The 22084-nt window shown below is 41.5% G+C and overlaps 1 protein-coding gene across 1 annotated transcript in view; it reads right to left on the reverse strand.

Annotated features, from left to right (window-relative positions):
- Positions 1–4248: 4248 nt before the first annotated feature.
- The window catches only part of LOC135105986 (reelin-like), a 51257-nt gene continuing 33421 nt past the window's right edge, over positions 4249–22084 (reverse strand). Inside the window, exons 46-66 of the mRNA XM_064014726.1 lie at positions 21539–21671; positions 20809–20916; positions 20531–20699; positions 19845–20008; positions 19544–19701; positions 19040–19227; positions 17927–18138; positions 16779–16864; positions 16022–16101; positions 14909–15070; positions 14203–14398; positions 13691–13970; positions 13168–13276; positions 12673–12790; positions 11302–11460; positions 10481–10722; positions 9977–10140; positions 9275–9497; positions 8535–8706; positions 7401–7528; positions 4249–7288 (exon numbers count right to left, since the gene is read on the reverse strand). Of these exons, the coding sequence (XP_063870796.1) occupies positions 7228–7288; positions 7401–7528; positions 8535–8706; positions 9275–9497; positions 9977–10140; positions 10481–10722; positions 11302–11460; positions 12673–12790; positions 13168–13276; positions 13691–13970; positions 14203–14398; positions 14909–15070; positions 16022–16101; positions 16779–16864; positions 17927–18138; positions 19040–19227; positions 19544–19701; positions 19845–20008; positions 20531–20699; positions 20809–20916; positions 21539–21671 (3312 nt within the window). The 3' untranslated portion in view covers positions 4249–7227. The remainder of the gene's footprint in view (positions 7289–7400; positions 7529–8534; positions 8707–9274; positions 9498–9976; positions 10141–10480; positions 10723–11301; positions 11461–12672; positions 12791–13167; positions 13277–13690; positions 13971–14202; positions 14399–14908; positions 15071–16021; positions 16102–16778; positions 16865–17926; positions 18139–19039; positions 19228–19543; positions 19702–19844; positions 20009–20530; positions 20700–20808; positions 20917–21538; positions 21672–22084) is intronic.

The raw sequence follows: 22084 nt of genomic DNA on the forward strand, positions 1-22084 counted from the left end.
TTACTCAACAGGGTAAGACACTTAAGGAAAGGTAAGCTTGAAAATTTGCTAATTCAATAAAATTTGAGGATTGCAACTCTGAAGCTTACTGTCAAATTCCAGCATTATAATTACATAATATTGTATGGCAATATATATATTCATGAATATTTTCATGGTGCTCTTGTGTACTTTCCTCAAAAGCTATAGTATGATTTTGAAGTATGAGCATGACATCACCTGGGACAGTGCATCAACAGTAAACCTTGCTGCACTTTGTGCTTCTGTTGGAGAAGTGGTTCCTACTTCTGTAAGTTTGTATATGTATTAGTACAGTAGACCCATGTTATTGCAAACCCTAATACAACAGATTTCAGGTATAACAAAAGATTTAAAGCCTTACCTTTAGCAAACTCTGGATCATTACAAGTAACAAAAAATAATGAATCCTCAGAACCTCTTGGGCCACTACCTATTTTTTTTGCTGAATGAGGTTGAAAGTCATTAAAGCTTGAGTGACCACTCTTTGAATACATATGAATTACCTAATGATACCTTTTGTGTAACAGTCAGAATTCACTATAAGACTTTACTACACTATGATAATTATTGGCCAGCATCATTTTCAGAAATAATTAATTGGTCTTCCCAGAAGTAGTTTTTTTTATGTTAAGGGATCTCTGTATCACCTCAATTTAACAGTACCAACAATGTATCTTTAAATAACCATGTTAATTTCATGCACTGTAGTGCTATTTTATTGATGAAGGCCACATGAAGAGCCTCATCCTCTTCCATCTTAGTATAGCCAAGCTGCCATGCATCAGTCCACATAATAATGAGAAATTTAAGAACTACTGGTAAATCTAGCCAAATTTTAAACCTAGCCAGAGGGCTTCTGGAAAAGTAAGCAAGAGTGCCTTTTAAAATATTCAACAATAAGCATTATTATATTAATACTATACTGTGTTAATAGTAGTCTGCCTTCTTTCATTTAGCATTTGATTTACGTATACTTGCTTTCAGCAGAGTGAAAAATACTCATTGTTTTCATTCTTGTTCATCTAAAAATTATACAGATAATATATTCGTGTTGATGTTCATTACATGCATAGTCATCTCATCAGATACTGTAAAAAAAACACTACCTCTCAAATTCTACTGATTTTTATATTAGCCTGTACAGGAATATAGTGATGACCAGGACAAATGATTCACTTAGCGTTGGCCTCAACAGATAAACATACCATTGAGTGTAGCAGCCTCTCTCCTCCCTCCTGCTGTGATCATAGTGTCATTGTAAGTAGTATGAAGTGAGTGGCTATTGTACTTTAATATATAGGCACAAATGTTAGTGAAGCAGCAATCCTTTACCTTCCTGACCTAAGGGTGATAGAGATATGCATTGTGTCCTCATGCCTAGATCAGACAAACCACCCAGAGTAGCATTATCTACCAGAAACCAATGGCACATCCTTACACTGTAGTAATTATAATTGTAATTATAATAGTAATAGTCAGAATCATAAGTAATTACTGTTGTTGTGAGAGTGGTACTATTATTCTGTTATTGAAACAAAAAGTAGTTGAATTAATCTTAAAGTCCTTTCAGATCTCTTTTCATTTTATAGTAATTGTATATCACTAATATGCTGAGGTGATGTATTTTTTATTTATCACTTATATAGTTTTATGAATTATTATATTATTTCCCAGTGTCTCTACCTCATGTAGAAACGGAATTAGTCTTCATTCTCTCACCACAAAGCTCTTTATAAATTATGTGGATTGCAACATTTGTTATTGTGACTTCTAACATATCACTCGTGTGGAACAGAAGTGTTACAAATATATTTTTGAACATTACTTTATGCTATATGAAGAGCTCAAGCCAGCTTATTACTACTTAATTTTATTACAACCTTAGCTTATACGAGTATTATTATTATTTTTTCTTGCTCATGCAATTACATAGCTTTTGAAGAACATGTACATCTGCATAAAATTCGTCCAGATCTGCCGTAAATATGGAGGCAAACATTTTATTTTAGTAAATAAGAATACTTGCAAGTTTCAGCACCAGATGGGCTGCATGCCAATATTGGAAAGTCTGCTGTATAATAAGGCAGTTATCATACAATGCTGAACCATTTTCATTGAACAAAAAGGTATCAGGGTTGGTACATAATGAAGTCCAACCTTATTTGTGTTTCCAAGTCACAAAGTGTTTTGATAAACTTTGTACAGCATATCACCTCCAGTGTTGGACCTTATCATTCTTTTCTGGGGACCAAGCAGCTCTGTGGTGGAGTGTTTGGCTTGTAGCTAAAGGTTGCATGTTGGATCCTGGTTCACGGCAGTTCCTTGGTGAGAGGGATACCACTCAAGTAACCTCCACCAGAGCTACATGGCTGTAGCTACCCCCTCCACCAGAGCTACATGGTTGTAGCCACCTATCTCAGTGAATAATTTAATCATATATTTAACATCCTTTCAGTTATTTGTTAAAAAAGAACTGTAATCCATAATGTTGAAATTATAATACATTGCAGATTTGCTTTGAAATTTTAGGTATTAAATGGAATTAGCTGCAGACTTTTTAATTAAAACCCAGTCATCAGTATAACTGCACTAAACTTTTATGCACAATAGCCTTGTTTTACCTCATCAAACTGATGAGTATAGGATAATAAACATTCCGGTGTACATAGTACGTCCATATACATGTGATCACGGTTTATTGTACTATGAAAATTAATTACTAGATATGCTACACTAATCTCAGGCAGGTGCAAGATTTAGTGCCTTCAGCAATGGAGTATTTATTAAAATTTATGTAGTATGTATGTTGCTGACATTTAATTTAAGATGATAGAAAATATAACAAGTTCTTCCTGGAAAAAAAAAGTGTCTTTATTCCCTTTGCATTAGGATTTATGTTATTTTTATTAATCGGGCTGACACAACCCATAAAAGTGTAATTGAAAAGGCATCCACACTGATACATGTCTTTTCACAACCATTATCTAACATTTTATCCTTTAAGTTCCTAGGGGAAGCAAGCACCAATTCACACTTCATGCTGCGTGAGAATGGAGTTGTGCAGAGCTGGTTTACCATTGTGATGTCATGATAAACCCATTCCCTCCCCTCCAGCTGATCTGATCACCTAAGAGAATCAGATGCTGTAGAATCTCTCATTCAGATTCTCATTGCTGCATCACCATTAATGCATTCACATTGTTCTCCATTCATCCCTATTGTACACTTCCGCATCCATTACATCCATACAATTCTTCCACATCCTAACGTGGTCGTGGAACTACCTATCCATCTTATGTGGTCTTCCTTTAGCCTTACACCTCTAACATTAAATCTAACTATCTTTTTTCTCAATACATCCTCTTCTGTTCTCTCTCTGTATGCTCAAACCATCAAAACATTCCTTGCTTTCCTTGACAAGCTAATTCTGTTTCATCACTAATTCTTTTTTTGCACCTCATTTCCCTCTCTATTAATACATGCTCCTCTGACACCAGATTTCCATTAGATATGGTCTTTTCTCTTGTCATATTCCATGCTTTAGCCCCATCCAATGTGGTATGTAATTATGTATCACTACTGCTTTAAACAAACTACTCTTCAGATTCATTCCAAATTTCAACATCTAAACACTCCATTTATGCCTTTCCATCAGTTCCTTACTTCATTGACTTTAAATTTTCTCTACCAATAATGCCATTCTGTACAGCAACATGTGGCCTCATGTACATAAAAAAAAAAAAAAAAAAATTTCAATCAATTTAGGAGTACCTTTCAAAACTACATTCACCCTCATACCATCTCTCACTTCTTCTCTCATATAAGTCTTTCTCTCTCATATCAGTCTTTCCTATGTATTTGTATTTTGAATCTTTCCTCATATCAGTTACAAAGTTCTTCATGCAGCTCTTCAAAACACTCCTATTTGCAATTCGGTTTTCCTTCCTTTTCTTTGTTGTCACTGGGGGTCAACAGCTTTACAGCAGCAAATGCTCTCTCAACAGAACCCACATGGTAACTAATTATGTCATTGCTGAATAAGAATACAAGTATTGCAATATGCACATTTTCACAGATCAGGTCTTTGAGTTACTTCTGCAAAAGATGGAAAAATGCAAAACATATGTCTAACAATTTTCATTAGTTACATAGCTAGAATACAGGCAAGCTAGCCCGCATTCTGATATCCTCCTTTAAAGCTTTCATAGATGTGAAAAAAAGAAAAAGAAAAATCAATCTTTATATACTAGGTTGGCAATTCCACACAGGATGTTCCAGACAAGGCACTAAACACTCACACATACATAAATTTTCATAATAAAATTTAATATAGTTGCTTGTGCATGCTGCTTTCACTGCCATGTCATAATGTCTGTTATCAATATTACCTCTGCTTTGATTTTGGGGCCAAGAAAACTTTACACCATGTTTACATAGAACAGATAAATTATTAGTTTATTACAACATCTGAGGTGGCAATGGTACAATGAGCATTGGGCAGACTGGAGGTACAGTTTTTAACAAGCCTAAATACAGATCTTGATGACTGTGAGACAAGGGAACTAAGAAGACAACACTGATACAACATAAGCAAATGATTGTTTTTAAGTAGTATATATGAGTCACCGATAACTAATTACAATAAAGTAAAGTACTAAGGAATCCACAATTCTAAGCATCAGTACAAAGAAACTAAAGATATGCTTTTTGAATTCAGATACATACAAATATTTGTATGTATCTGAAATATATTTTGGAAATATTTTTGAATATTAGTTGAGCTGATTGAATGGTCACTAAATGGGATGAGCTTACTAAGGTCAGGGTGACATTTTAAAATTTGATCATCAACCTTAAGGTGTTGTGAAGTTTGCTTGACTTTCACCATTACTCCCTTGGATGTTGGAACCTGGCTCAGCAGTCATTACAGCTTCTCACTCATAAGTAAAGGCGAGTTTACACTGGCTGTGATGTTACTCTGGATATAGGATGTGCACACTGCAAAACCATGTAGATTCCAGTTGCTACAGTGTTTTTAAATAAGGGTGTTCACACCAGATGCAGTGCTATGCTTGCAATGTGTGCGATTGTTGCTCATGTATCTTGCCCAGCGATTTTTTCAGACATATAGCTTGGCTGATGCATGTGTGTCCTGAGTAATTTGTGAATCACTTTGAGCAACAAGGGCATGCTATCACTTGTCACTGCACTCCTCCTCTTGGAAGAGAAGGCACAAGGCATAGCACATCATTACTCATGGTGTGAATACTTGCATCGCAAGCATCACCAGTGTCAGGACGTGGCATTCCATATCTAGAGTAACATCACAGCCAGTGTGACCCTGCCTTAAAAGTGAGGTCTTGTGTTTAGTCTGCAACAGTGAAGATGATGTAAACATGAAGACTTCCACCATTTAACATTCACATGCATGTGTACTGTGTACAATATTCAGCTTCAATAAAGCTGAAAAATAACGTTACATGGACAAAAGCCACAATGTGGAAGCAATACAGAGTACTTGTGAAAAGCACTTACTAACTGAATTACGGGATCTTGGAGTCTGTACAAGAATATATTACAAAATGGTACTGAAAGTACATGCTTGTACTTCAATTTAAGTACACAGATTATGATCATCTTGCATTTGGAATGAAATACTGCAAGAAAACTTTGTACTTGTCCATGTATTCCACAGGACTACACACACTCCACACACTCTGAGGCAGCCATGGCGACCTGGATGTCCCACGCAGCAAACCACATGTAATAACAATTTGCATTTACCCTCATAGTCAAGAAATCTGCAGGAAAACACACAAAAAAGGCCCCATGACATCAGTGAAGGGAGAAGCAGGAACAGTGCAATCAAAGTCAGTAAAAAGAGGTGGGCCTGCAATGGAGAATGGAGTGTTGTTTACCAATCAATCTTCCACTCTTATCAACAGAGATTGTCCCATCAAACCATAGAATTCTCTCTGGTCTTACTCTTTCCTTTTGTGATAACTTATGGGTAAGTCATTGGGCCATGTGGTGGGCCAGTCTTCCTTTCTATTGGCTTTGGTTCAGTCATCAGACAGCTGCAGTGAACCAGTTCCCTCTTTGTACTTGGGCATCACTATTGAGTAAGTTCATTTTCTAGATGAGACTGTTCATGCCTTGCAACACCAGCGGTCTTCTGCTGTTCTGTAGATGACATCCTTCCTGTGATGATAAATTTAGTCCAGTAAGGCATTGAACATTGCTCCACAGGCAAAGGTGTCTGACATATCCCAAGAGTAACCTTTTTTTTTTTTTTTTTTTTTTTTTTTTTTTTTTTTTTTTTTTTTTTTTTTTTTTTTTAGATAGGTACTGATCAAGGGCAACAAAACTATATGGAAAAGGGAAACTGAGTTGCCAGTCCCCAAAGCAAAAGGGCCAAAAGAATTTACTAGGCATTACCCTCAGGAACTTGCCAAACTCAGATTTAAACTTCTTGACTGGGTATCCAGTCATGCTGCTGATAATGGTATGTAGTCAAGCAGCCAAGTAGCTGAGGAGCTCCATGTGATGGGCTAGCATTGAGGTGTGCTTTGATATTTTGTAGAGTTTGTGTGAGGAATGCTTTCTTCTTGTGCATATTTTTCAATCTTTAACATGGAGAGAGCCAAGCCTGCCACAGGTGTTCAGCACATGCATGAAATAAAACCCAGTCTATATTGCTAAAGATTGTGCAAAGCAGAAGAGAAAGAAAACAGAAGCAGCCAATGTACTTGTAGTTGTTGATAAAAGCCTAATTTCAAGAAACCATCCTGTTATAACTTTACCCAAAGTTTGTCCTTCTTGTGATGACTGGTCAGTCATTCACCTTACAGAGAGAGAGAGAGAACACTGACACCATGATGGCTCCAAGGGAAAGCATGAATTTTCTTGAAGTTTCTGTTGGTCCCTGAAATGAGTCTCGAGTGATGACAATGATTCAGAACAATTCATCATATTATAAACAATGCTTTGAGGTGAAAATTAGGGTGAAGCAACAAGGTGTGGCTAGCAAGGTGTCAGTGAGCGACAATGACTGCCATGGAGCTACATGGGGTTCTGCTGCTCATCATGGGTCGCCTTATGGCTTATGTGTAGTGTGGTGCTGGGAGGAATCCTTCACATGGGTGTAGCAGAGTTCAAATGTTCTGTTTCAGGGCAGTAATGGCGGTGAAGCACAGGGCGCCTCCTTCAAAGTTCAGCATCATGCAGTGTCTGAACGTCGTAGCTGCTTGTGTCTCTCCGCTGGGCCCTGGCATGGGAGGAGCAGAGTGTTATAAACAATGTGCTGCATTGCCTGGCATGTGTGTATATATATAGTGTGTGTATATATAAGAGAAAGAGAGAGAGAGAGCACAACTTACAATACAATCTCCACATTATCAAGGGCCCACTGGTCAGTGCTGGGGCCATCATGCACTGGCTGCCACCATCGCAGCTGCAGCCCATACACCCGCGCCTCCTGAGGCAGACTGTATGCCACTCGCCGCGCCTGTGTGCCAGAGAATGACAGCTGAGACTCCAAGGCCACACTGGTGGCAGACCATCATAAAGCACTAATTATGAATCTTCTCATGGTGACCCTGAGGAAGGCTGCACCACCAAATAGAAACATTCTATATATGTATTAACTTTGCTGACCATCATCCACATGTATGTAGCAAGTCTTTATGTGTAATTTTCTTGCATGTGATGCATCCTGATTTGGTGCATCCTGATTCTCCAAACTGAGGCAGGACATATATGTACTTCATGATAAATTATGAAAAATACAGCAAGATGTGTGTGTGTATGTGTGACTGTGTGTGTGTGTGAACCTGGACCAAAGATGGGTGGAAAAAAATGAAATACTAGTTGGTATTTTCATATAAGGTAATGTGATGTTATGTGCTCTCAAAAACATAGTTTATCATTGGTTTCTTTTGAATTGTGACAATTTCTTTTTCATTGAATTTGACTTCTGTGTTATGTTTTCTTTTTAATGATGTACAGTAAACAGTTGTCTATATGAATGGAGTGGAGTAATTTAGAATTATCAGCTGTGATGATGTTGGTGACAAAGGTCTCTAAATGGACAAAATATCAATGCCAGTTAACCTTTACCCAAACACAACAACAACAAATTATCCTCACTTTTAGGGATAAAACATTTTTTGTGGAATATTTCTACATCAGGCTGAATACTTTCCCATGCAAGCAATGAGAGGAGCATTAGGCTTGAGCCACATTGACCCATGTATTAATGCAGGAGACACCACAGAGACTATTGGTCTTGTGCTGGCTGGCAACCTTTCCTCTAACCACCAAATTTGTGTCCTGCCACCTGAGCTGCAACACAGCACTACTACTACTACTACTACTACTACTACTACTGCTAAAATAACCCTGTTGCCACTCTTACTACTACTAATAACTTTTTATTTCAAACAACTATTTACATGCACACCCACACATCCATACACACACTTCAGTCATTGCCTATAAGTGGAGGTCATCACCTTTTTGAAGTCCAGTGGATCATGCACATTAATGGTGGTCCAGGAGACACCATTGTCAGGCGAGTACTGCAGCACGATCCCCTTGTCCAGGCCTCGCTGTGGGTCACTCAGCTCCACGTGGCAGGAGGGCATCCCATCGTGGCTCCCAATGCGCAATACAAACATGAGCTTGCTGTATGGGACAAAGAAGAAAACTTACACACCAGTGCTTATCCTTTAAGTTTAATTAAGATCTTGCCTTCTCTTCTCTTCACTTTGAAAAAAAAACTCACCACTATTGGCTATAAAGTAAAATAAACAATGGAGTACTAGTACTAGTACTAGTACTAGTTAGTTAAGGCAACAGTATTTGTGAACTCAACATCAGCTGAATTAGTCATTAATTATTAAACAAAATTATAAAGGATAGTTATTTCATATTCATTTCAATACAATTCCTGATAGTCTATGAGGCTTGTTTGAGAGCCAGTCTCCTTGAAAACTTCTTGCCCTGATATCATCAAGCTGCTCTATCAAAAGTCTGAGGAGCAGCTGCCAAGGTAGGCTCCTCCCTGATCAGCAGTGTATGTTTAAAGGTTTGCATGATGTAACAATTAACACCCTAGCACATTACTTTCCTAAAAGTAAAGTCCACGGTTGGTCTTCTGTTATCCTTGTTTCTTTTTGTGCTTTAGATTAATTAGGACAGAAAGCTTCACACCACACAGAGGAGGAGGAGGAGCCAAGCATGCAATACATACCTTGCAGTGCGTGTGTCAAGGTCCACAGTGCGGGCCTGCCGTGTGCCACAGCCAGAGAAGTAGAGATGCTTGCCATGAGCATATGGTGCCAGGGAGCTGCATCCCAGCCCCACACCACCACCTGTCACTGAGGCCCAATTGGCACTCACACCACCCTCAAAGCCTTCCACAAGGCTGGTGGGGAGTGGTGCCTTGCGGGACGGGATTGGCTCACACGTCTCACCTACACAGAAGAGTTGTGGAATTCTAGAGAGGATCAAGATATGGCTCTTTCCATCTGTTACTCTGCACCACATCAATCAGGCTTAACCCAGCTTGCATGCACCACCAGGAAGACTACTAGTGATGTGCACAGGGCAAGCTGCCTGTCCACTTCATGTGCTACACAAAAGCAGGTTGTTTCCAGCTTGAGTGTTGGATTGTACAGACTGCTGCCTCAGTAGTAACCCTACTACTATTACTACTATAACTGTTTATGTAAGAGCACAATAAAAATAGAAGCAAGTCATATAATGAGAATAAAAAAGAAGCATTGAAATACCAGAAAGAAATCAAGGTGATCCAAAATGCAAACAATACAAGAGCCTCCACAGAGACAGGACAGCAAGCCATGCTGGCTGGCAGCAGAATTGAGCCAGCATGGTATATGTGCCATGGGAAGGACAAGAGGCTAAAAATACCTGTAAAGAAATAGGCACTAACCAAAGTATCCAGCATCACAGCGACAACCGCCACCCACACAGTCACCACGGCCGTGGCAGTGAGATGGACATGGGGTCCCTACATACACATCATCCAGGGACCATGGTGTCACTCTGCTGCCTCCTGGTCCGCCCGCCTCTTGCACCCACCGCAGTTGTGTGGTGCTGTGGCAAAGAAACACAATCATGGATTGTATCAAGAGCAATCAAGAGACATATCTTAGTACCATAATTGCAGAAATGATCTCCATAAATAAAATTGACAGCAAACAGTTATCAATGAGAAATGTAACACTACCTTTTACATGTGTAGAAATACAAACTCCACATTCCAGACAATTTTCTGATGATTTCTGACTACTTGTTTTCTATTTATTCTGAACTTGTCATTTAATAATCATTATGTTACACAGTGCATACATGAAATGTGTGTAGTGGAGGGCCACCACACAGCAGCAGTGAGTGTAGCACTGAGTGCAGCAGAAAGTAGTGATGGAGGGCTCACCTGGCCCACGTCTTCTCCGGCAGGGGGATTGTGACTCGCTGCCATGAACCATGAGTGTCAGTGTGAAACACAGACTGCGGGTGGAAGGTGTATGGATGGCAGTCTGGGTCTGGGGAGGAGCCGGGCAGACACAGGTCCCTCACCAGGTCCCATCCTCGCACACCACCCTCCAGACTGTACTCCAAGCGTACCCCAGGACTGTTCCCGCACTCCTGGCTCTCCTCCTCACACCCCACTGACACCTGGTAAGCCAAAGTGAGACCTTAATAGTGGTGCATGTGTGTATTTATTTACTTGTATAGTGCATATGTGCATTTATTTACTTATATACTGCATGTGAGTATCTATTTAATATTATTGTATGTTCTGCATTTATCTAGCTGTATAGTGGATGTGTGTATTTATTTACATAGCTGTACTTCACAGGCCCTGTGGTATGTTCATGTTGTCCTATCTCCATCTCTGTCTTAATCCAGTCTTTCTCTGAATTGAAGCACACTTTTTGTTGATGGCTTCTCATTTAGTTTATTCCAGACTTCTAGATTTCTATGAAGGAAGCTAAATTTCCTTTATGTTATTCAAGTATCTCCCTCTTTTGAATTCACTGAATGTCTTCTTGTGTATTGGGGTCTTCTTTTCCTAATGTGCAGTGTGTGCAAGCAGCCACAAGTAAGAGGAAAGTATTGGGATCTTCCTTTCCCTACATGCAGTGTGTGTAAGCAGCCACAACTAGGAGGAAAGTATTGGGGTCTTCCTTTCCTTATATGCAGTGTGTGTAAGCAGCCACAAGTAGGAGGGAAGTCTATCAGCCTATCAGTCACCTTGAAGTGGACCACATGTCCCTCCTGGATGATCAGCTCCTGAGTAGTGATCTCCCGCTGGCCTGGAGAGTCGGCGCCCCACACCAGGGAGGAGTCATTGCCACGGGAGCAATAGTTCCTCTCGCTGTGGCTGAGTGGTGCAAACAACCAGTCTGATACCTGGAGGTGAAGAGAGTGATGGTCTTGATTAGTTTGCTCTTTCTAGTTCTGTTTTGAAATTTAGCAAAGAAAGCAAATTTTTACAATAGTTAAAATTGTTACAGCATTTGGTGGTCTAGAAGGAGCATGGACATGTAAGACACACTCCAGTTTTAGTAGGAAGAATAAAGAATCCTACTTTTATCCAAAAAATTCAAAGTCCTCCCCACTTTCCCATTATTCAAAAGTTTCATGTACATTAATCTTTATGGAACCCCATTACAGTGTGTACCTTATACTGTATACATGGCAGGCGGCCTACACACTGCTCCCAATTTGAGGAACTTTGGATAAAATAAACATCACAGTCAGACAGTCAAAGTTATGTTAAGTACAAATTTCTGCAGTATTTACATACTTTTTAATATTCTACATTATTATCTTGTGTCTGCATATTTTCAAGGCATGAGTATTGTCATTAAAAATAAATTTTAAAGCAGAAAGTGGCTTGCCAGGCACAGATCCTCATGTCTAGTACACAACCAATTATTGTTTACAACCTCATATATTTACCTTGTCATGTGTTCTGTCTCCTCACGACTGGAGTCATTTCATGTTCAGCAATAATGATAAAAGCAATGGTAAATAAATACCACTGATATACACTGGTACTGTAGAAGGTATTCATAACTACCAAAGTAGGTGTGAGACATATCAGTAAAAGAGATAAGAGCATAAGAAAGTAAGGGAAACTACAGGAAGGTTGTATGAAACTGCAGTCCCTGTATGAAACATACCCACATATTTCCACCTATCACCCCCAATCCATAAATTTTTCTAATTTTCTTTTACATCTCCCTAACAGCTCAACACAAACAATCTGATTACTGAGTCCATTCCATTCATTTACCTACAAGATGCCTGCACTTCATCTTACAAAGCAATGCTGTCACTGCACCACCTCAACTAACTCTTGCAAAGCACCCAAACCCTCAACTTGTCCTTCTAGGATGCAACCTGGTTATTTGGGATATTTCTCTTTGAAAACTCTGTTCATTAGCTATCAAGTATAGTACTTTGATTTTGCATAATCTTTGAGAAATACATGTGTTCATTTGATGTTTCTTTTATGTTAAGACCAGCAGAAATATGAGTCATCAATTATAATAGGTTGATTATACTGCTCACCTTCCTGAACAGGCAACCTAAACTCTCACTACATTGCATACCCACCTTGATGTTTTCATCCAACTCATCAAGGAGATTTGCAGCACTGATCTCTGAGCCGCCAATAAACAGGTCATCCAGGGACCAGGCAGGTGGTGTCAGCTCCTGCATTGGCTGCCAGAACCTGTACACAAAAGTGACACATGAGAGAGCAAACTACACCATTTACTGTTTTAAAACTTTTATCCTGGTGCAGAAATCCAAGCCACTGAAACCTGATCTGTTTCCACCCTGGAAGGCAAGAATATGACCTGTGTGTGTGGAGCAAAGTGGACACAAAAAGACATAAGAAAACTGAAGAAGATCACTTGTGGGAGAGGCATTACAAAGCACAGCTTTCCACACAGAAGCATAGAAGTCAAGAATAATCTGAATTAGAAAACAGGTCCGTGCAAAAAGTATTCATGACTTTAGGAAAAGTTGGATACTTGTAGATGGATGGAGATGAGCCAGTACAAGCATGTCTCCTTTCTTGTGTGCGACAGTGAGGCAAACACACACCTGAAGGAGGTGGCTGGCCCCCTGGCTTGTGGTGGTAGGTGGATGTACTCCTTGCCTGGGCGTGTGTAGAGGGCATGATCCAGCTCACGCAGCAGCTCCCACTGGATGCCTGTGGAACACTGTTGGTTAGGCTCTGTCACACACTGACCTCATGGCTACAACCTCCCTTTCTTACCTTCCCTTCACTCCTACGATTGTCAGGCCATGATGAAGGGAAGAGATATCAGGTCATGCTGGCCAACACAAAACACTGAACTGAGGTATCAGGATCACCATGAAATGACACAAATCATCACACAAAGATGGCTGATGCCATTTTTACTAAACTAAACTGTAGCTCTACAGTTGAAATTTTCTTGTTTTGGTTTTAGATTGACTTTCATTTGCTAAGTTCCTTCTGTGTGTCCCTAACAGGTGAGCCTCTTGTTTGCCTAACAAACCATGCTATAAGAAAACTTGAGTGGTGCTTCAGAGTGGCACATACAGTGACCTGTCCACTCTGAACATCACACTGGTGCCACACCTCCATCCAGAGAGTACTGGAGCAGCACATTGTGTCGCCGGTGAGAGGCTGGCTGGCACACACTGTGGCCATGCTGGCTGCCGATGTTCAGCAGGAAATGCACAAACTTTGCACTGCGGGTGTCAACAGGTCGGGTCAGCAGCAGGCGGGTGTTGGCGCCCTGGAAAGTGGCAGCGGGCGGCTCCTCCAGGTTGCCACAGCCACCAGAGAGCAGCCCTCCCTGCACCTGCACAAAGTGGGGCAGGAACACTCCTGCAGAGAACTGGTCACGGATGTATGGCTGAAAAAGAAGTAGAAAACATACTTTAGCCAGGAAGCTTTGTCCAGGCTGGAAATGTTCCTCAGAAAGTAAAACTGAAAAAGCTTGAAGCAGAATACAGTGCACATCAAATAGTCAAGGATAATGGAGCTTCAATAAAGATTAAACAGGAACAGACAAGTTTAGGGCAAAGAAAACCCAAGTAGCATCAGGCCAGTGTGGTAAGAGTGCTGCCACCACTACTACTACTCACCACATTATCAATGGTGAGGTGCTGGCAGTGGTCTCCTGCATAGCCAACATCACAATGACAACGCCCCTCTAGACAAGAGCCCCGGCCCAGGCAGTGTTTGGGACAGGCTGGCCCTATGTACACGTCCCTCAGAGACCACTTGTGCCACTCTGACACATCTGATGAACGTTCCTGTATCCATCGAAATCTGACATACCTGTAGAGTTTCATGGTCAGTCATGTGTTACTTAACAGCTGCTTCAGACTTCATTTCTTCACACTCTTGTCTCTCTTTGCTATCTTTTATTGCTAATTTCATGCTAACTGCTTTTCTGATTTTGCTAACTGCATGCCTCCCCTCCTCATATGGCCTCATTGCACAAGACTCTACTTTTACCCATATTCTGTCCACCTCACCAGTGAAAGAGTTAGTGTTCTCAATCTTTCATCCCTCTTTCTGGCAAACTGGAAATCCCAGCCTGTTGTACTTCTTTCTTCTTATGACTTGAATTCTTTCAAGAGGGGGATTTCAAGACACTTATCCTCCAACTTTGGATAATCCATTTGGTTGTTTTCTGTGGGGACCTGTACCTCAGTGGACCTTTTTTTTTTTGTACTTCCTTTTTGTTGCCCTAGGTCAGTCTCTCTAACATAAAAAAAACTCTAGTGCCTCCCTCCACACCCAGTCCCTCCACCCCCTGGGACCCTCCATGCTCCTCACACTCACTTTGAGGGGCTGATATGGCTGAGTGGATACACATGTCTGCTCCAAGCCAGCGGTGCATAGAACACTGAGGCATCATCCACGTGGCTGCAGCTGTTGTTCCCTGGTAGGCACAGCATCCGCACCAGTTGCCAGTTGTGTCCAAAGTCCAGCGAGTACTCCAGCCTACACAGGAGTGAGGAAGCGAGTGAAATAAATGTTTGTTTAATTTGTCCATTCATGATCTCTCTGTTCTCTGTGACTGTTCCCCTTTGTGTCTTGATATTACTGGAGGGAAGCTGCAGCCTGCTCTCTATGTTCATAATGCTTCAATACACATATAGCTGAATTTTACATATATGGAAATGATAAAGGTGTTGAATATTTCCATCTCTCAGTCCCAAGCTAAGGAGGAGAAAAGAAGTCAGGCCAGCCTTGACTTGATGCCTCCTGCTGACTCTTCTAATGGCTTCTTCACTTCTCTTAAATCTAAAATCCTTCCTGTGACACTGCTTTTCCTCTCTGCCTCACCTTTCCCTTACAGAAACTCCAGTGTATCTTCAATTGGCTGTGGTGCTTGTGACACAATATAGCTTTCTAGAATGACCCACATAACTGAAACCTTATTGTTACTTTATCTATCTATCTATTTAACAAGCCAGCAATCCCATGTGGAGTGGCCCAGATAAAGCACCACACACTCATACACACATCATACACACTCTTAGCCCTGCTGTCCCTGGTGGAAAGGAACAGTCTGTAGATCACCCTAGTGCATCCTACTCACTTTCTCACTAAACAAAATTATATTGACCTTGTGTGATCATTCCACCATACAGCTCCCAAAGCACAGCAAACCATGACCCAAGACCCAAGACCCAAGAGTGAGTGAATGTGTAAGTGGGTGAGTAATGTAATGAATTTGCTGGTAAAAGAAGGAGTGAATGAGTGAATAAACAGAGGGAGGAAAGGAGAGGAGGAAGAAGGGAATGAGTGCAGTGAGTATATAAATACATAGAAAAAAAATAGGGAAATTAGAAAGGAAGAAGTGAATTACAGAGTGACTCATTGATGTTGGGAGTGAATGTCAGAGTGAATAAGTGAATAAGGGAGTGAGTGCCAGAGTGAATGTGGTACCTGATGGGTGGCACTGTGTTGTCCCAGGAAGCATTGCAGCCCAGTGCCAGACGGAAGCTGAGGACGTGGTTCTTACCAATCTGTCAAAGTAAGCTTGGTCTCAGTTAAGCTTCAGGAGTTCAGTGTGTTGAGAGCTTCATAATTTTTGTTTTTTAAGGATTAATTTCCCATAAGTTTAGAATTATTTTGTTTATTTATTCATTTATTTATATCTTCTTCTGAATGGATGAAATTAAAAGTGACAGCAAACTCAGCATCGTTTAGCTTTTTTGTCTATTTTCACGTATATTTATCTTCTATATTGTCTATGTCTTGATATCTCAGTTTTCATTATTGCTTAACTATAGACCATCTCAGGTGAAGCTGCTTCAGAAAGTAGAGAACTTAGGTGGATTCAAAGGAAGGATCAAAACCTGCATTAAAAAAAGCTCTTTGAAAGGAGGAATAAGAAGCACAATATTAAAAGAGGAATAATCAGCCTGGAGAAAGATAGATGGTGGAGTGCTACAAGGATCAGTTTTGGCACCAATGCTCTTCTTGGTGACATGCCTAAAGGTTACTAAATAATCTGACTAACATCTGTGGATGGAGCAAGAGTTGGGAAAGGAAGTGTTATACATTTGTCACCAATACTGGAAATGACAAAAGTGAAAAGAGACCTATATGGGTATCTGTATATAGGATGGTAAATAAATAACAAGAATTCATGAAAAGAAGACTGGAAGCTGTAATACAAGAAAACTAGGTTGGTACACACCTGCAAGTCTGTGGTCTGCAGCAGGGCAGGTTCAGCAGGTGTGGACCTCATCACATACATAGGCAGCTGGTGGTCACAGTACAACTCTGTAACAAGAGGGGACAACATTGGTACTACAACACACTCCCTCTGCTGCTGATGCACTGCTGTACTGTTTGCTGAGTCATGTATCACTGACTTCCTAGCAGCATGCCAATAACCAAAATTTACCTCTACAGCTCAGAACTAAAGAAAAGGGGGAGGTGTACAACTCAGCAACAAGGGAGGACAATATTGGTACTAGAACACAGTCCCTCCACTACTCATGCACTGTTGTACTGTTTGCTGAGCTGTGTCACTAACTCCACAGCAGCATGTCAATAGCCAAAGTTTATCTCCACAATACATTACTAAAGAGGAGATGAATCATTATGTAATGTAATGTAATAGTAATTATGTATGGGTGAATAAATCAGTGACAACACAGCAGCCAAAATGTGTTATGTCACAACAAGCAAACCAAATGGATCACTAAGGCTCACACACAAACCTTCTTTGACCTCATTTTTCACATACTGCAGCATCATTATTATAAGCCTCTAACTTTAACATTTGCAAATCTTTCCTAAATATTTGCCAGCAGTCCTCTATCTACTTATCATATTTTCCATTTCTCTTTTTGCAGCTGTCTCCTTGCACATCATTTTTTTTGCTATTACTTTTATCTTCCCTTTTATCTTTAATCCTCCAGCATCTCATCTTCTCAACCTCCATGGGTTCTTTTTCCTCAATATCACCATATATTTTTTGCTTGATATCTGGATAAAGCAGGAAGCATGTACACAAGCCTGGGCATCTGTGATTTCCTAACAAGTGGTATCAGAAGCTGTAGTGTATTGTGGAAAAACAAACATTTAATGAACCATCACTACATTGTCTCTAATCCCTGCATCTTACCTGGCTCAGCATTGTGGAAAGAAATATCTAATGAACTATTTCTTCATTGTTTGTGATTCTTGCACCTCACCTGGCTTGGCATTGTGGAAAGAAATATTTGATGCACTATCACTACATTGTTTCTAATCCTTGCAGTTTACCTGGCTTAGAATTGTGGAAAAACAAATATTTAATGAACTATCACTACACTGCCTCCAGTCCTCATGCCTCACCTGGCTTGGCATTGTATCGGCGGAGCCACAGTGGCGGTGCCAGGTGGTGAGGGTGGGTGTATGTCAGAGTGTCGGGTGGATTCACACTGCCGCCCACCACCACTGCATCCACTGCCCAGTCAAAGTGGTGAGTGTCCCCGGCATGAGGCTGCCACCACCTCACACGCCCTCCAAGGCACCGCAGGCTCTCTGGCACCTCCACCCATACATACCTGAGGAGACACCCACAAACATCTGATACTTGTATGCTAATCACAGGTATTGAGGATAAGTGCACTTTTTTTGTAAATACTATGGTGACTGGGATGACGCGTGGAGGGTAGAGTGACACAGTGAAAGGATCAGATGATTTTTGTTGAGTAATTTGGAATGGTCACATTGGAATTAACTGAGGAACCAAATAAGAACACAACAGTAGTGTCAAACTGAAAGGATCAGATGATTTTGATGGTTAATCTGGAACAGTCACAGTGGAACATTAACTGAGGAACCAAATGAGAACAGAACTTTTACTATATTTCACAGAGGTGAGAAAATGTTAAAATAATGCCTCTCCATCATGAATCATAGGGAGTGATGAGGAAAGTCAAAGGTAAAGGTGACAGCCCTCATCTTGAGTAACTGAAAGAGAAGAGGAGAGCAAGAAGGGAGACCAACAGATCAGTGATGTGGCAAATTTTTTTTATGTAAGAGACACTGGTCTAGGGCAACAAAAACAACAAGAAAAAAAAAAAGAGTCCTAATGAGGTGTCAGTTTCTAAATAAAAGTAAAAAGGGATCATCAAAATTGGAGGATAAGTGTCTTGAAACTTCTCCCTTAAAATAATTAAAGTTATAGGAAAGAGGAAATGATGAAGCAGGCAGGGAGTTCCAGAGTTTACCAGAAAAAGAGATAAATGATTGAGAATACTGGTCAACTCTTGCATTAGAGAGGTGGACAGAATAAAGATTAGAGCAAGTAGAAAGTCATGTGCAGTGAGGCCATGGGGAGGAGGGGAGACATGCAGTTAGCAAGATCAGGAGAGCAGTTAGTGTGAAAATAGTGGTGGAAGACAACAAGAGATGCAACATTGCAGTGAAGAGAGAGAGAGAGGCTGAAGATGGAACACTAACACAGGGTGGTGGTGTGGTGGCCAGAGCTTCTTGAGAGTAGTCCAGCTAATTCCAGCATCACAGGAGGCCTGAAGGAGTAGCAAGCCCTGCCCTGCCACAGCCTCCACACAGCCTGCCTTCAGGTCAAACTGGACGAAGAGTGCATCACGCAGATCCAGGTCTTTGGTTTCCAGATACCTGCTGCAACCCTGTCATTGTGGTGAGAGTCACTGCCAAGCTCATGCTGGAGACCAATAGACACACACACACACACACACACACACACACACACACACACACACACACACACACACACACACACACACACACACAGTCCATACAAAGTGAATTCATGGTTTTATGGCTAAAATTTATATCAATAGGTATGGAAACTGGACAGTATAAGCATGGTTCCTTTCTTGTGTGTGTGTGTGTGTGTGTGTGTGTGTGTGTGTGTGTGTGTGTGTGTGTGCTAACTACATGAAACCATAGGTAGTTTACAACATCCTCCCAGCCCTTTCTTACCCCCTGGAAGTGGAGGGAATGGTGAGAGGCCACAGGTCCACACTGATCACTGGGCTGGCCACCCACTGCCCTCTGCCACTCCAGCACCCATGCTTCACCCTCAAAGTCAGCCACCAGGAAGGTTGGCAGGGGAGTGACTGGCTCCTTGCATTCCTCTCCTGCAATGCAACACTGAGCCTTGACAACACTTCAACACCATCACAGACATCAACCCTCAAGATATTTGGTACACCACACACTAGAAAATACACAGTTATATGTACTACAATGTGGCATTCACACTTGAGTCAGTGGTGCTTACCTGTCCAACCCTTGTGGCAGTGGCACAGTCCAGCATCACACAGGCCTCTTCCAGAACACTTGAGGACACACTCGCTGCCCACATATACGTGAGAGATGCTCCATGTGTGCTGCTGTCGCCACCCAGCCTGCTGCACCCACCTCACTCGCCCCATCTCAGCCCTCCTGCAAGACACACACCACTCAGGGCCAGCCAAACACCACCAGTGCTCATGGGTATAAGATTTATACCTGTACTTGCTGCTACCTCAGTGACACAACCCACACTGCTCATCAAGTTGGAGGAGGCAAACATCTGTCTCTTGCACCTGGCTACATGACTGGCACAATGCACTGGAATATAGGCACACACAGCAACACTCACCTGTTCCATAGATGTTCCCCAACATAACTGTTAATTCACCCAATCATTATCTCAGGTATACAGGATGAGGGGAAAAGTTCCATTGCAATACAGTGTGTCAGTCTAAGGGCTTGTGTCAAGATGGTAGCAATTGAGCATAATATTATCATGGAAATAAATACTATGATTCTATGACAAGTAAACTTCTAAAGCCACAACCACCCTTATGGATCAGCTCCTCCCTCAAGGATGCTGCTGAGGAAAGGTTGCACTGGGCAGGTGTGTGCTGTCTGCCTCAGTGAAAAGGAGGTCTGTTCATAAACTTATATGTGAATGTGGATTACCTCAACCGTGCAGGAGCCTGCAGGGTGACAGGGTATGGCCCAACAAACAGGTCCGAGGTAAGGGAAGAGGACATCCAGTACTCTGTGCAGTCTGGATCACTGGGAAGACAGGCAGGCCTCAGGGGCCACCAGGAGGCACCATGGTCCACTGAGTACTCCACCTCCACCTCTGAGAAAAAGTATAACTGCCATTGTCAAACTGAAGTGTTCCTCCTCCATTTCTGATTCATAAACTCATTTTTATGTATGCAGTGGTGTCCCACAGCACTGGCACTCACCAAAGCAGGGTGCAGGCTCCTTGCAGGTGAGTAGTGCTGTGAACTGGATAAATGTGGTCTGTGTCATCATGATGTCTGGTGTCTCTGCCAGTCTGTAGCCATCACGACCTGTGGCACACAAGATACTGCTTGGTACTGAAGCCACTGCTTCCCTCATGTGCATCCCTTCCATTCTCAACATGTCACTTTTGTCCCTGCCATGCCCTGTTTGTTCATCCCTACCATGCCATTCTCATCTCTGCCATGTCCTTCCCATTCCTGCCACATGCCTCTCATCTCTCCTAAGTGTCTCCAGTCCCTGGCATATCCCACATTTCTACATTGCCCTTCTTATTCCTCCCACATGCTTCCCATTTCTTCCACATCCTTCTCATCTCTGCTATGTCTCACCCATCCCATCTCATAAAGCTTTCTCTCCTGAAATCATTAAGAGATCTAAACAATCATTTCCTATATTAATCTTACTGATACCATCCTTGTTCAGTCCTTTTTACCTATATACAAATCTCAGTCAGGTCATCCTGTACTTAATACAAATCATGCTTTTACCATCCTTGTAAGGCAAGTTTCATTATCATTGAGTAATTTTTGGGCATTCTTCTCTACACTTATTGTGATGAATTGGCAGTCATTCTCAAAAAGGCACCAAAACTGCATGCTGTTATTATGGCTTGGATATTTAACAACTCATCATCAGTGATAGACAGTGGTGCAGGAGTGGCAGACTTACCTGTGAAGTGGAGGAATGGTTGGGCGTGGCCACACACAGGCTCCACCACTGAGCCGGGCCGCAGCAGCCACCCCATCCCAGTGCCCATGTCAAGGAAGGCGGGCAGTCCCTGTGCTGTAGTTCCCACATGGATCTGCACCAAAGATTTAAGAAACAGCTCAGAGATGTTTAATTCTCTAATTTTTCAGATGTTTTTTCATTAATCCCTCAGAGCCAAGATGACAAACCAATAACAAGGAAAATACATATGGGAGAGCCACTGAAAAGGCCATTCTCCTGACTGACAACTGAATTGAACAATAACAAGGAATATAAGGCTACATTGGTGAAATAACAACATTAATTTGTTTTGAGGTAGTTACCAAAGATGCAGAAAGAGGTGATGGTGATGTGTTGTCATGCCAGCAGTGGAGGATGAAGGAACAGATATTAATTTGACTCAACAAGGTCATGCTGAGGGCAGGATTCTGTGCCCAGTGTCATTACTCCTTCAAAGGGCAAGGGGAAGGAAGCAGGGTGAAGATAAGTAAAGGAGGAGGGATGAAA

Source organism: Scylla paramamosain, chromosome 12 (assembly GCF_035594125.1).
Source record: "Scylla paramamosain isolate STU-SP2022 chromosome 12, ASM3559412v1, whole genome shotgun sequence".
NCBI classification, from domain to species: Eukaryota; Metazoa; Arthropoda; class Malacostraca; order Decapoda; family Portunidae; genus Scylla; species Scylla paramamosain.